Here is a 15,884-nt window from a genome sequence, read left to right as displayed (position 1 = left end):
AATTTGACTGCTTCTTTTCCTGACTGAATACCCTTTATTTCTTTCTCTTCCCTGATAGCCCTAGCCAGAACTTCCAACACTATGTTGAATAGGAGTGGTGAGAGAGGGCATCCCTGTCTTGTGCCAGTTTTCAAAGGGAATTTTTCCAGTTTTTGCCCATTCAGTATGATATTGGCTGTGGGTTTGTCATAAATAGCTCTTATTATTTTGAGGTACATTCCATCAATACCGAATTTATTGAGCATTTTTAGCATGAAGGGCTGTTGAATTTTGTCAAAGGCCTTTTCTGCATCTATTGAGATAATCATGTGGTTTTTGTCTTTGGTTCTGTTTATATGCTGGATTACGTTTATTGATTTGCGTATGTTGAACCAGCCTTGCATCCCAGGGATGAAGCCCACTTGATCATGGTGGATAAGCCTTTTGATGTGCTGCTGGATCCGGTTTGCCGGTATTTTATTGAGGATTTTTGCATTGATGTTCATCAGGGATATTGGTCTAAAATTCTCTTTTTTTGTTGTGTCTCTGCCAGGCTTTGGTATCAGGATGATGTTTTCCTCATAAAATGAGTTAGGGAGGATTCCCTCTTTTTCTATTGATTGGAATAGTTTCAGAAGGAATGGTACCAGCTCCTCCTTGTACCTCTGGTAGAATTCAGCTGTGAATCCATCTGGTCCTGGACTTTTTTTGGTTGGTAGGCTATTAATTGTTGCCTCAATTTCAGAGCCTGCTATTGGTCTATTCAGGGATTCAACTTCTTCCTGGTTTAGTCTTGGAAGAGTGTAAGTGTCCAGGAAATTATCCATTTCTTCTAGACTTTCCAGTTTATTTGTGTAGAGGTGTTTACATTATTCTCCGATGGTAGTTTGTATTTCTGTGGGGTCGGTGGTGATATCCCCTTTATCATTTTTTATTGCGTCTATTTGATTCTTCTCCTTTTCTTCTTTATTAGTCTTGCTAGCGGTCTGTCAATTTTGTTGATCTTTTCAAAAAACCAACTCCTGGATTCATTGACTTTTTGGAGGGTTTTTTGTGTCTCTATCTCTTTGAGTTCTGCTCTCATCTTAGTTATTTCTTGCCTTCTGTTAGCTTTTGAATGTGTTTGCTCTTGCTTCTCTAGTTCTTTTAATTGTGATGTTAGAGTGTCAATTTTAGATCTTTCCAGCTTTCTCTTGTGGGCATTTAGTGCTATAAATTTCCCTCTACACACTGCTTTAAATGTGTCCCAGAGATTCTGGTATGTTGTATCTTTGTTCTCATTGGTTTCAAAGAACATCTTTATTTCTGCCTTCATTTCGTTATGTACCCAGTAGTCATTCAGGAGCAGGTTATTCAGTTTCCATGTAGTTGAGTGGTTTTGATTGAGCTTCTTAGTCCTGAGTTCTAGTTTGATTGCACTGTGCTGAGAGACAGTTTGTTATAATTTCTGTGCTTGTACATTTGCTGAGGAGTGCTTTACTTCCAATTATGTGGTCAATTTTGGAATAAGTGTGATGTGGTGCTGAGAAGAATGTATATTCTGTTGATTTGGGGTGGAGAGTTCTGTAGATGTCTATTAGGTCTGCTTGCTGCAGAGATGAGTTCAATTCCTGGATATCCTTGTTAACTGTCTGTCTCGTTGATCGGTCTAATATTGACAGTGGGGTGTTAAAAGTCTCCCATTATTATTGTATGGGAGTCTAAGTCTCTTTGTAAGTCTCTAAGGACTTGCTTTATGAATCCGGGTGCTCCTGTATTGGGTGCATATATATTTAGGATAGTTAGCTCTTCCTGTTGAATCGATCACTTTACCATTATGTAATGGCCTTCTTTGTCTCTTTTGATCTTTGATGGGTTAAAGTCTGTTTTATCAGAGACTAGGATTGCAACCCTGCTTTTTTTTTGTTCTCCATTTGCTTGGTAGATCTTCCTCCATTTTTCCTTCATTTCAACTTTGGTGAATCTGGCAATTATGTGTCTTGGAGTCGCTCTTCTGGAGGAGTATCTTTGCGGTGTTCTCTGTATTTCCTGAATTTGAATGTCGGCCTGCCCTACTAGGTTGGGGAAGTTCTCCTGGATGATATCCTGAAGAGTGTTTTCCAACTTGGTTCCATTTTCCCCCTCACTTTCAGGCACCCCAATCAGACGTAGATTTGGTCTTTTTACATAATCCCATACTTCTTGCAGGCTTTGTTCATTTCTTTTTCTTCATTTTTTTTTAGATTTCTCTTCTTGCTTCATTTCATTCATTTGATCCTCAATCGCTGATACTCTTTCTTCCAGGTGATCGAGTCGGTTACTGAAGCTTCTGTATTTGTCACTATTTCTCGTGTCATAGTTTTCATCTCTGTCAGTTCGTTTATGGCCTTCTCTGCATTAATTATTCTAGTTATCAATTCTTCCACTCTTTTTTCAAGATTTTTAGTTTCTTTGCGCCGGGTACGTAATTCCTCCTTTAGCTCTGAGAAGTTTGATGGACTGAAGCCTTCTTCTCTCATCTCGTCAAAGTCATTCTCCATCCAGCTTTGATCTGTTGCTGGCGATGAGCTGCGTTCCTTTGCAGGGGGAGATGCCCTCTTATTTTTTGAATTTCCAGCTTTTCTGCCCTGCATTTTCCCCATCTTTGTGGTTTTATCTGCCTCTGGTCTTTTGATGATGGTGACGTACTGATGGGGTTTTGGTGTGGGTGTCCTTCCTGTTTGATAGTTTTCCTTCTAACAGTCAGGACCCTCAGCTGTAGGTCTGTTGGAGATTGCTTGAGGTCCACTCCAGACTCTGTTTGCCTGGGTATCAGCAGCAGAGGCTGCAGAAGATAGAATATTGCTGAACAGCGAGTGTACCTGTCTGATTCTTGCTTTGGAAGCTTCCTCTCAGGGGTGTACTCCACCGTGTGAGGTGTGGGGTGTCGGTCTGCCCCTAGTGGGGGATGTCTCCCAGTTAGGCTACTCAGGGGTCAGGGACCCACTTGAGCAGGCAGTCTGTCCGTTCTCAGATCTCAACCTCCGTGTTGGGAGATCCACTGCTCTCTTCAAAGCTGTCAGACAGAGTCGTTTGCGTCTGCAGAGGTTTCTGCTGCTTTGTTGTTGTTGTTGTTGTTTAGCTGTGCCCTGTCCCCAGAGGTGGAGTCTACAGAGACAGGCAGGCCTCCTTGAGCTGCTGGGAGCTCCACCCAGTTCGAGCTTCCCAGTGGCTTTGTTTACCCACTTAAGCCTCAGCAATGGCGGGCGCCCCTCCCCCAGCCTCGCTGCTGTCTTGCCCTTAGATCACAGACTGCTGTGCTAGCAATGAGGGAGGCTCTGTGGGAGTGGGACCCTCCTGGCCAGATGTGGGATATAATCTCCTGGTGTGCTCATTTGCTAGGACCCTTGGTAAAGCACAGTATTGGGGTGGGAGTTACCCAGTTTTCCAGGTGTTGTGTGCCTCAGTTCCCCTGGCTAGGAAAACAGATTCCCTTCCCCCTTGTGCTTCCCAGGTGAGGCGATGCCTCGCCCTGCCTCAGCTCTCACTGGTTGGGCTGCAGCAGCTGACCAGCACCGATTGTCCGGCACTCCCTAGTGAGATAAACCCAGTACCTCAGTTGAAAATGCAGAAATCACCTGTCTTCTGTGTCACTCGCGCTGGGAGCTGGAGACTGGAACTGTTCCTATTCGGCCATCTTGCTCTCCCCTCTGAATATCTTTTATTCACCAGCACTCATTTAATTCCTGCAATCATTCTGTGAGGTAGAAACTAACTTTATTTTATAAAAGAGGAAACTATGATAAAGAAAGCTAGGAACATATCCAAGTTTACACAGCTGGCATTACAGAGCTGGACTGGAACACAGAACACAAAGATATGTGAATCCATTTATTTTATGATATGTCACCATCACTTTCAAAATAAACATCAAGTCTAGGCTCTTTTTGGAGTCGTACTCCAGAAACTAATAATGTTGGTTCCCTGTTGAGTGATGTAGATGCTGCCCTAGAATGTCCTGAATAATTGTTTATGTATATTATATAAACATCCTCATTTGGGCTTTTTCTCACTCAATACCAAATTTTAAGTGGCCCAAAGTCACAACCACTCATTCAAATTCTCATGTTCTATGAGTAATTACCATAACAATTGAATGAGAAATGGACAAAAGTAAAAAGATTTTTCAGTGTAAAACTCCTGGTTTATTTAAAGCCATAATTGACGTTTCTAGTAGCAAATGATCACTATTGATTTTCTGAGTTACTATAATTTCACGATATTTAATGCTAGAAGTCAATATTTTAGAAAGTTGCTGACAGGCGACATTATTTGTGATACTGGTATAAAAATAGTCTGATTATCCAACTTCTGCTGTTACAAGTTAAATATAAAAGTTAAATCTATCTCTCTGAAATAAATGAACAAAATGCTACCAAGTAAAGTATCCAACATGCTTATGAGACCTATCATGATTGCTGACATATTTTTAATGGTGAAAACAAAAAAGCAACAGAATAACAAGAATGAATTCACTGCTGCTGCTTTTCAATATTCATTTGATAAGAAAACAATATGAATGACTAACCTATGAAATAGGTAAGTGAAGACATTTTCTGTTAAGCATTTTCCATTCCCCCATCACATCTTCAAAAGTAACCACTGAAGGCAAAACGTGGCATAGAAAATTAGTGCTAATAAAATAAATACTAATACAATCAGCATCAAGCCTAAATACATTTCATTTTAGGCTGGCTTACAAAAATTTGAATTATGTTATCTGAAAATTAGCTGATGTTGACAGGTGATAAAAGAAATACAAATGTTTAGATGTATGACTTAATTATAAATAACCCCAGATAGTTTGGGGGTAGTAAAGTATATGTGTACTTTATGCTAAGTTATAATAGACATTTAAATAATTGTATTCATTTGAATATTACATTTTGTACAGAATTTTATAACAATATAGAGTTAAATAAATCAACTAAGAATAAGGGTCTGTGGAATGCTTTTCCAGTGGATTCTGTCAGGTGAAAAATATTTGCAAGCACTATAAAACCAGAGTAATAAATATTAAAACACAGTTTTCTAATTTAAATATATATCTCATATGGCATTTTAGAATCTAGATTATATTTTGGTAAGAAGAAGACAATAAAAAAAATCACAAGTCACTGGAAATTTACAACTAGTTTTCCAACAACAGTTTTAAGAGATGAGTTAAAGTAGGGACCATATGCACTTGTTAGTTTTGTGTCTGCATTTATTGTTATTAGTATAACCCAGAGTGGAAGAAAAGATCAGCAATCAAGATTATCAAAGTAGATAATGCTCAGAAGCCTAAACAAGAGAAAGCAAGAACTTGCTCAACCACGAACTCTCAGAGCTGCAGAATATGCCACATGTTGGATGCTCTCCACCTCTCCTTCAGTCTTATGGTTCACGAAGAAGTGGTCATTTGATTGCTTTTTTCTTTTCATCAAACTTAAGAGGCCCTCAAGAGGCTAGATAACTTTAGTTTCCCAAATGGAAAATTTCCACACCAGCAGAAGCATCTTAGATCCAGGTAAGAATTTGCCACCATATATGCCCAAGTTAAACATCACTCTTCAGTGAAGCAAATTGACTACATTTTAGGCAACAAATCAAGAAAAGTAAGGTATGAGTAGCAGTTGCCACTGGATATTTCTTGCAATCATATGATATTTAACAATAGGTTCTGCAGTTAAGTTTAACTTTGAGAAAATCAGTTCTTAAACTTCAAGTTAGAGCTTGAGTGACAACATAAAATAATCATCATTTTAAAAGCAAACTAAATTATATGATTTGAAGCAATTACTTAAAAATATTGAATGGTATAATGAGGCTGATATTTACATTTCATTTTCTATTTGCTGCTTCTTTTCATAAATGTAACCAAGTAATATTTCTATCTTCACAAAGACATAAAGTAAAAACCTGGGCTGGGGGTTAAGGAGTGAAGTGCACATGAATGAATCCTTGCTAAATGGCCTTTTTGTAACGTAATGTAAGAGCTTAGTTCATGCATTTACATTTGGTTACATAACAAGAGTCTGACAAAATCATTGCTGGGAAGGCTGATAGATCCTATGGGGATAACTGTTATCTGAGGATTGAACTCTGTATTTTGCTTGTAGTAGCAGCCTGCACTATAATAATAGTACTGAAGGAATCTAAGGAAAATCCCCAGAAGACCACTCCTATAGAGACAGAGAAGCCAAAATACAGATCTCAGCTGTGGGGAGGGTCCTCCATCCCTCCTGCCTCATGAGTTACGCTGTTGGAGAGCCCAAGAATCCTTGGGTGATACACCTAAATTTGCCAGCTAGGGATGGCGAAGTGGGATGGGGTCATTGCTACAGGTCTACATGATAAACCACAGCATGGTAAACCTGCAAATAGCTGTCATCTGAGAGAGTCATGTCAACACCAGCAACCTTTCTGAGAGAACTAACTACCCCTTAAAATAACTTTCACTTCAGGACTGACTTGACTGAATTGTGTTTGTTCTGGAATGTATGAGGCTCTGCCCTGTTGTTACAAGTTTCTATAGATCCAGAAATATACTTTAAATGAGGTCCTTTATACTTGTTCTAGTGCCACAGGTTTTTCTCAGGACTAAGGACAGAGTGTTCAACTCTTTGAGGAGCTACTTTGTTAGTCTATTGAGTTCCGTTGGCCTGAAGGCTAGTTTTGTAGCCATAATGGGAGAAGCAGATTTCTCCACTTGGTTTCCACTGCATTATAGAAATGTCAGCTGAAAATATCACATGGTAGCTTACCTTTTGCAGTTGATATAATTTTGATATTTTGACCAGTAACTATGTGTTTCTGGAAGATATGACATCTCTGACCAATAACAACATCCTGAATTGTTGTATTTTGCAACTGATGACTTGTCACTCAGTCAAATTAAACACAGTAAAGGCCACAGTAGGGTCATTAAAGAAGAAAAGTGGGTTTTTAGAAAATGATTATATACTCAGTTTTCCACAAAAACTTAAAGTACAAGGTAGATTGACTTTCTTCAGAAAATAAATCATGTTGTGAGTAATCCAAGACTCTCATGCTGTTGTCACACCAATGTGAGTGTTTCATAGACTTTTCTTGTTTAACTCTAATCTAGAAATAAAGTGAACTACAAGATCTTAATTATTTATCTTATGAAAAAATATATGTGGTTCTGGGTCAGAATACATAGCATGTTGACATTGAAAAAGCTCAAAAATTTAATATACAGTAAATAATAAAGCAGAACATCATTTTTATTTGGTTGGTGTAATTACTTTTGCACCAATCAAAATAACATAAGGGTTATTACATGAATCTTATATCTGACTATAAATCATCTAAATTGGGATTCTCATTCAAGGTATGTACTGTCTTTTCTGTTTGATGCTTTATTTTTTTCTAATATATTTCAATCATTCTACAAACATATTTCTACCTTGTCGTGAAATTGACTATTTAAATGCAACAGTTAATAGATATGAGGAGCTAGAAGGAAAATCCTTGAAGCCAAATATGGTGAATAGTTTTCTAATGCCTTGTAGCCTGTGAGAATCTATTTATTATTGAGCTATACCTACTATATATATAAACTATCAAAACAACTACTAAGACTTTAGTGTATTTGTGACTTTAAATTACAGAGAATATATCTGTTTTCACTTATTCACTACTTATTCCTACAGGTAAAATCCCACTTAATAAATCAGGAATATGTATAAAGGAAGCATTTATTTAAAGACATGGCCTTCCAATGACTGTTATTCTAAAGCAAAAATGTCCAAGGGATTTCTAAGAAAAGACGTTCACCTTAAAAATAGTCATCACTTAATGAAATTATCTCCAAAAGTATGGTTATTATAAAGCCATTCTTTTTTCTTTTTCAGTTCTGTGAGGAAAAGTAATTATCATGTAGTTTGTAACATGTAATTTGTCTTATAATTATAATAGACGCTCATTCTCTCTATAAACACTTATTGAAAAAGCAAGTAACTGGTCACTGCTAAGAAAGCAAAATACAGGCAATACTGTCTAATTTGAGATTATTCTCCTTTCTAGCTCTCCTGGCCATCCAATTCCATATATACATTTGATGTATACAAGAGTTATTAAACAAAAGAATGGTACTGTTTTCGTTTTATTTAAAAACAAAACTAGATTTTTGAAATGAAAAAGGATTCAAATGATTATCTGAGGGAAAAGTACTTTGAATAGAAAGTTGTAAATTTGTAAAACAATGATTGCTAAAATATTTTCACTATCAAATGACTTTCAGTAATTATTTATTATAATAGAATATTAACATGTCAAATTAACCACTTAGAATTTAGTTTTGTAAGAAGGTTACTTTAAATGACAGCACTTAGATTAGTAGGCTGGCATCTGCCATTGTTCCCTCAAGATCCACTGTCCACCCTTATCCACCTGCTCTGGACTTCGGGAGACTGAGGCTTATAGGCTTCCTCCATCATACTGGCTCTCAATTTGGTTTGGCCAGTGGAGTCCAGTAGGAGAGCTGAAGGCTGGAGGATAGTGGGGTGGAGGTGTTTATTGCCCTGGCTCCCCCTTTATGTGCTCATCTTGGGCTGACTGTCTCCAGCCTTCGCCACACAGTTTTCTCTGCCTCTGAGTCTGGTAATTATGTGGTGTTTAAGGAGTCTGCTGTAACCTGACCTGGGATACTGCACAATCCCTGTGGTTTTCTTATACGTTGCCCATACTTTTTAAACTATGCTTTTATTAAACTCTTTGAAATTATTCCAGTTTTAGTATGCCATCTCTTTTCTGTGGGATCCTGACTTTTACAGTTAGTTGTTCTAATTTATTCCTTCAGGAAAAAATTCCACTGATAAACCAGGTGTACATATAAACAAAGTATTTATTTAAATAATTGGATACTTAGTGAATGATTTCACAATATAAAAATATAATGCTTTATAAATGTTTAAATCATTTCCATATCAATCAAACAAATTTAACTAGAAATATCTATTAATACCATCCAAATAAGTTTAGAAAGATTTCTGGCAATCATTAATATATTTACTCTACCTTAATTGAAACAAATATTTTAGTTATGTCTATAAAATTATTAAATTGCTTATAGGGAATGCACAAAACAAGTTAAATATTCTATTTCAAAACATTTTCAGGAATACAATTTATTTTTATAGATGTGAATGTAAAAAGAGATATTTACCTTTTCACCAGTTTCTCCTTTGCTGCCTTCAAAACCTTGCTCTCCCTGTAGAAGAGGAATAAAATGTATATAGTAATAAAAATGATGCTTACAACACATGCAATTTTTACAATAAAATGATGTTTCTAATAATTAAAAATCAATAATTATAAATAACCATTTCTAACATGTAAGCTCTAAACCAATATTAAGTCACATAAGATTTAAATATTTCTAAATACTAAAGCAACCATTTTCTAAGTTATAAGCTACAGCTTCACTACTTCCAAGGCAATTTAATCTTGATAAGCCTGAATTTTCTCAAGTATAAAATAAGTATGATAATACTATCTTCCTCAATGGTTTGATTTGAGAATTTGACGCATCCTCATAGTGTCTGGCAAAGACTAAGTTAGCCATTCTTCTTAGTATTACTATTTATTTTACTAGATTCAGTGGAAATAGCCTTCTTAGAAAGCTGACTCCTATGGAATACCATTCTGATGAGTATCTCATGATGAATGAGTTCAGGTTTGAACCCTTGGGTTCTGGCTCTACCTTCGACACCAGTGCTATGCTTTTTCCTGTCCACTATCCTGGCTCAGTCACAGAAAGAAGATTGGTGCTTGGAGGGCTGTTGGCTCTCAATCAGCATATTTATACTAAAAGGTGTACGTCTCCCTTTCTTCATCTACACCCTCTCTGATCTAACAAGCTTATTTCTGCCTTTAACTGATGTTTCATTCACACACTCAACAAAAGTTCATTGAGTCAGGCACTCATGACAACATAGCCAGCAAGTGAATGTTGGGAACGGGTCATGTGCATCTCTCCACCCTTGGGGGGCCTTGAGCATAAGAAGCATTTAGTAAGCATTTTCTGAGTGCACAGAGACAGGAGATAGAGGGTTTCTGATCTCTGGATTTTTTCTGTAATGCCTCAACAAGTTGACCCTTGGTATATAAAACTTATACTAATTAAATGAAAAGGAATGCCAGCTTTTTACTATATAGAAATGTGGCTGCATATATACATACATATTTAGTCTGTATGTTATTTTATATATATACCCACATAATTGCATATATGTATATGATTATATAATTAAATAGTATACATAATTAGATAATATAATTAGATGATTAAGTAATATGTGTAAGTGTGTGTGTTACATGCATTTAATTAAATAATTATTTTTGCTTCATTTACCCCCTAAAAGTTACCAGGAAAGAATATATGTCAGTTGTTAGGTATTGCTTTTTACCACTTAATGCATGGTCTATACTTTTTTCTACCATTTTTCCTAAAATATAGACTTTAACTTGATCTGTTAATTCAAGCTGACATTGAAGCTGCTAAAAGCCTCCAATACATCAGTCACAATGTCAGCATGATGCAGCCACCACAAACAGCTGCTGGAAAGTCCAAAACTATTTCCCAGCAGATAAATCTGCACATCCCTTGGCTTGCAACTCGACTCGCAGATGCAGCACATGCTGTATCAGTGGGTTCTGTCTAGAGCTGCTGTGAAGAAATTCAGAAGCTTGCCATTTCATTGCTGCCAGTTCAATCTTATTATCTTTACTGGGCCAAGTAAATAAATTCTTGAACACAATCTGTAACTACAAATAAGTGCATATCTTTTAAAATGGTATTTTCAGCTATAGAGAAAAACCTACATGCATAGTAACTTGTGATATGTTGCTGCCAAAACCTGTAAAACATCTCCAGAGTGTAGAAGTGATATGCTTGGCTTTGGTGGGCATCTAATATTACATCAATAATGCTCTCTCTTGTGGCGGGATTATCTGGATGGTATCACGACAGCTGGCCCCACCTGAAGTGGCTCCCCATCCCTCCAAGAAACTGGAATATAATGGTCTCTGTGTTTGCCGTAATGCTTGTCACAGATAACCATGCTTCTTCCCAGAAGAAGAAAGTAGCCCTTGCACAGTAGAGGGGCACAAAGAAAGTTCCCTTTGGTAAAGAGAAAGACACCAGGCACAGAAAGAGGCAGGTTGGCCCATGCAAAAATCCTTACTTATTAGGAATGCCTTGTTCTGAAAGAAAAATATGTTTGAAGAGATAGTTGTCTACAGCATCATTGTAATATTTAATATTTTATGTCATTGTAACTATTATGTTTAGTTCTATCTGGGATATAAAAAAAAGAAGATAAGCAAGAGGTAACCAAAACCAGTCAAAGGACGTACAATTTGTTCTATTGTACATTTTAGACTCTGACTAATAAAAGCAGAAACGTTTCTAGAGCAGCTATGTACACTTCCACGTTCCCCAGAAAGCACCATCATTTAGTTCTTTGGAGAAGCATCTTACTAAAGCTCTGTGATAAAGCTTTCTCCTAGAATGGTCCCTTCAAGAGGGGATTGCTTCCATGAGTTCTCTTTGAAAAGACATTCATAGCTTTCTAAAAGTCTTTGAGTGAATTCAGCTTAATCAAATAAAATTTCAGAATATTATATGCAATTTTATTTTTAACATGTTAAAATTCTTAACTCAGATGAAACATTCAGCAACTCTTTACCTTTTGACCAGGTAATCCTGGAGCACCATGTAAACCATTTTCACCCTAAAAGAAGTACACAGAATAATGCTTATGATCCATAAAGATATATGAACATAGATGTTTTTGTGGTCTTTAACAAATAGTTCTAGTGTTGTGGGGAAAGGTAGCCTAATGTGGAATATCCATCATGCATAGGGACTTTCCATCTATTCCTTATTTCCCAAATCCAGGACTGTAACCTCAATTTTTAAAATAGGGAAATGGAGGCTCTGAGAGGTTTGGCAACATGTCAAAGGTCACCCAACTAGTAACTTACCTGAGATTGAGACTGAGGTCCCCTACAGCCTCTGTTGTTTCCACATGTTATTTAGTATCTCATTTCATTTTCTCTCTTTGAAACTTCTGGGAATAATATTGAAGTCTGACATCGTGCTTTCTATGGGCCAAGCACTGCTGTTCTGACAACAAAACTATCAGGCAGATAATACTGCTTCAGTGACCTTCTTACAGGTCATTGCACAGTAATAGGCAGTAGACTTGGAATTTGAGCCCAAACACTTCAACTCTGCATACCTTGCTGTCTCCCTACACTGTCTTTGGAAAAAGATTTAAATCTGGCTTTAAGTGACTTCTTGTCTAAAATCAGAATTTTTTCTCACTATATATATTATATATATACGTGTGCGTGTGTGTGTGTGTGTATTCTTATATATGTACAAGCATGTTTTACTTTCTTACCCACATCTGCTGATTGCCATTAGATCAATTTTGAATACATAGCCAATGCCATTTAACATAAAGCAATTACCTGGAAGACTTTTTAGTTCTTTCTATTCATCTGGTTTCTGTCTTGGGTAGAAAGACAGATACCTATCAGTTTCCATTGCTGGAATTCTGGGGTCATCTCTTTGAAAAGTCTGATTTGTAAACATCACACAGGCTAGAATGAGATACTCCTGGGAGGATGTGTGTATTCTCAATGGAGTTTTAGGAATTTTCCTTCTTATAGGAATTTACTTTGGCTTCTGAGTTTCCAGGTTTAGATAGCTCAAAATACACTAACAATTTCATGGAACTGCTTTATTTCTATCAAATATTTACAATTAATTTATAAGATAACAGTTTTTAAACATTCCTTAGAAAGCAGTTAGTTATCATTTATTTGAATTATTTAAGCAAAATTCACATCTTTAAACTTTAAAATAGCAATATTCTGTCTAAATCTAAGGAGATTTTCATTATTTCATTAATTAACACACTTTAAAGAAAGTTTTAGTGGTTCTTACCAGAGATGTACAGCTACATACATGCACACATATTATTTTAAAGACCGAGGTTTTTTTTATATTAGATTAAATTATCAAAGTATTCTGCAGCATAACGGCTATCATCACAGTATATAGTAAACACTAAAGTAAAACTTTGCTGCTAAATGTAATTAAATGTTAGAGAATCAACAAAATATAATCGACTTATCTATATAATAAATACATTTCTATCATTAAACAAATTGTTACAGTTTGAGACCTCACGCATCACACAACTCCATTAGAAACTTCCAATATCATTTGATAAAGTGATAGTGAAAACACATTAAGTATTTGGTGCCAGGAAACAGTCTTGGAAATGAAGCGCCTGTTACTCATCACAGAAGTATGTCCACTTGTCCATAAGGAGCAGATTATTTTCATCAGTTGATCCAATATAATGTTTTATATCATATTACTAGTTACACATGATCATGAGATACGGCATATTATCCATTAAAGTATGCCAATATGGTATACACTGCCAAAAATACTTTTTTGGGAAAAAAAGGTGTGATGGTACCTCCTCTTTTTCTTTGCTCATGGCCCACTCATGCACCAGGTGCTCTAAGTACTGGCACTCAAAGTCCTACCCTGCCATATGTCAGGTTAGGGTTACACCTAGATGCACTGTTAATTGGGTACCAAAACTCTCTAAAGCTGTGATATTGAGAATATGTCTTTAATGGACACTGGTTTTATGATTGTTGTAATTAAAATACTGTGTTTTCCTGTGGCCAGCATTAAATGGTCTCTGCTCTTTCTTGACTGAATGTATTTTATAAACATAATTCTAGACTCAATGATAACTCAGTGGACATCACTGATGATCTCATAGGAAATGTGTTTATCTAAAACCTAACTTATGTCAACAGAAGAAGTCTTTCTTTATGCTCCCTCTGACACCCAGGTTTAAAGTTCTAGGTGCCACAAGCACTTTGAGGGCAACTTTAATTCTATTCATAAAATAAATATCCTCCTAAAATTACTGGAAGGTATACATTAGTTTTCTTTTCTGAACTCCCGCTGTCTCTCCTTCCTCAAAATTTCAGTCCAAGGAGGAAATAAGATGCTTCTTCTTTGGCTTCTGATCAATACTTTAGTTCATTATTGAAAGAAAATCACAATAAATGATTCCCATAGAAATGATAACTTTCAAACCCTATTTCTGAGGAATGTTTTTTCACTATAGGGTTTTCTATGGAAGGACTTGTATTCCTTTCAGGTACAGATTCAAACTACAGGAAGACAAGTTAATAAATATTTGTAATATAAAGCAGGCGAAATCTAACGTTGCTGCTGATAGTATCATTGCCTGCGTTATTACTATGATACGTAGCATGTCTTTAACTTCACAGGACAACCAAAAAGTACTCTTTCCAAAATTCAAAATAACCTCTTTGAGAAGTTTTTAGGACAAAGTTAGGTGAAGTTTAGGGTCAGCTGGTTGCTTTCTGAAAAACTGATCACAGGATTTAATTTTACCTCCTTGTAATCACTGCCTATTTTTCAATAGTAAGCACAGCTAGTCATAAACTATAAATTATTATTAGTTTTCATGATTCTTTTGACATTGGAAGCAATGTATTTCTTATTGTGTGGGAAATATATATTGTCCGGAGGACATTTGATTAAAAAAAAAAAAATCACATTCCTTAGGGCTATATTCTGCAAACCTAGTACTAATGAGACCAAGCAAATAAAGATAAAGCAAGCAGGTAAACAAAAAATTTGCAAATAACTAGCCTTTGACTAGTTTTGCGGTGATTTTTTTTTTTTAACAGTTAGGCATTTAGCCTTTGATTAAAACGTCTGAGATCCTATTATAATATTTCCGCATTGAAAAAATTGACCTATCGTTTTACTTAGAGCATAGTTTTCTAGGAGCATAACCCGCTATATGAATTTAATGTTCACTTGAAATATATCAATACTTCCCCTTTAATTAGCTCATATTTATTAAAAGAAAGTTTACTTAAGTTGAATATTGCATGAAATAACTAGAAGAAATATCATAAGTGGAATGCCAGGATTCTAGGACTAAAACCAATAAAACAGGCAGAAAAAAGTAAATCTGATTTTGATTTTGTGTATTACTAAGGTGACTTCTACATTACTGACTATAGTCCTGCTTTATTCAGCCATAATCTTTAGAAATTGAAATATTTTATGGTTCTTAAACTGTTGGCAGTCCATTAAATGTTTCAGGAAATTTTTAAAAACCTATATATTTTTATTTTTTTCAGATATCCAGTTTGAGTCCTTTTATTTCAAGGGGAGAATTTTTTCTTTCTATATTTTGGGACTTCATTATAAGAAATAAATTACCAAGTTAAAAAATATATACATAGCATAGAGTTTAAAATCTCAAACTTTTTGAATTCTTTATATTTGTTGAATCCTTAACGCAGCTAATCCATGGGGATATTTTAATCACATTAATGCTCAGAATAAGGCCAATTTATAACTTTAATCTTAAATGAATGAGATCCTATTATTATTTATTCTTATGAGTCAATACATGTCTTGATCATAGTAATGTATGTATGGGTGGCTAGTGGTAGCTAACTCAACATCTACTCTCTTAAAATCTACTATCCTGAGTGTGTATACATATGTGTGTACATAGGTATATACAGGTGCATATGTCTAGAAAACAAGCAGGATGGGCATTCTTAAATATAAGGGCAAATATAAATTCATGCATTTATGTATAACAACTCTACCAAAGAATCTGATGAGGCACCAATTCTATTTAAAGCTTAAAGTCAAGTACTTTTGCTGCTTAATTTGCATAGTGGAGAGCAAAGAAAAAAAAATTCACCGTGTGGTTACTGAATAAATGCTTTCTGAACCCAAATTAACCTTCCCCATATTTTGCCCATCAGTCTTATTTCTTCTG

At 35.8% G+C, this 15,884-nt stretch overlaps 1 protein-coding gene across 1 annotated transcript in view; it reads right to left on the bottom strand.

Annotated features, from left to right (window-relative positions):
- Positions 1 to 15,884, bottom strand: part of COL19A1 (collagen type XIX alpha 1 chain) — a 330,132-nt gene that overhangs the window by 229,486 nt on the left and 84,762 nt on the right. Inside the window, exons 10-11 of the mRNA XM_033217563.1 lie at positions 11,694 to 11,738; positions 9,170 to 9,214 (exon numbers count right to left, since the gene is read on the bottom strand). Of these exons, the coding sequence (XP_033073454.1) occupies positions 9,170 to 9,214; positions 11,694 to 11,738 (90 nt within the window). The remainder of the gene's footprint in view (positions 1 to 9,169; positions 9,215 to 11,693; positions 11,739 to 15,884) is intronic.

This window comes from Trachypithecus francoisi, unplaced genomic scaffold (assembly GCF_009764315.1).
Source record: "Trachypithecus francoisi isolate TF-2019V2 unplaced genomic scaffold, Tfra_2.0 Lachesis_group10, whole genome shotgun sequence".
Lineage (NCBI taxonomy): Eukaryota > Metazoa > Chordata > Mammalia > Primates > Cercopithecidae > Trachypithecus > Trachypithecus francoisi.
Note: the sequence above shows the minus strand (reverse complement) of the source record. Positions and strands in the feature narration are given on the sequence as shown.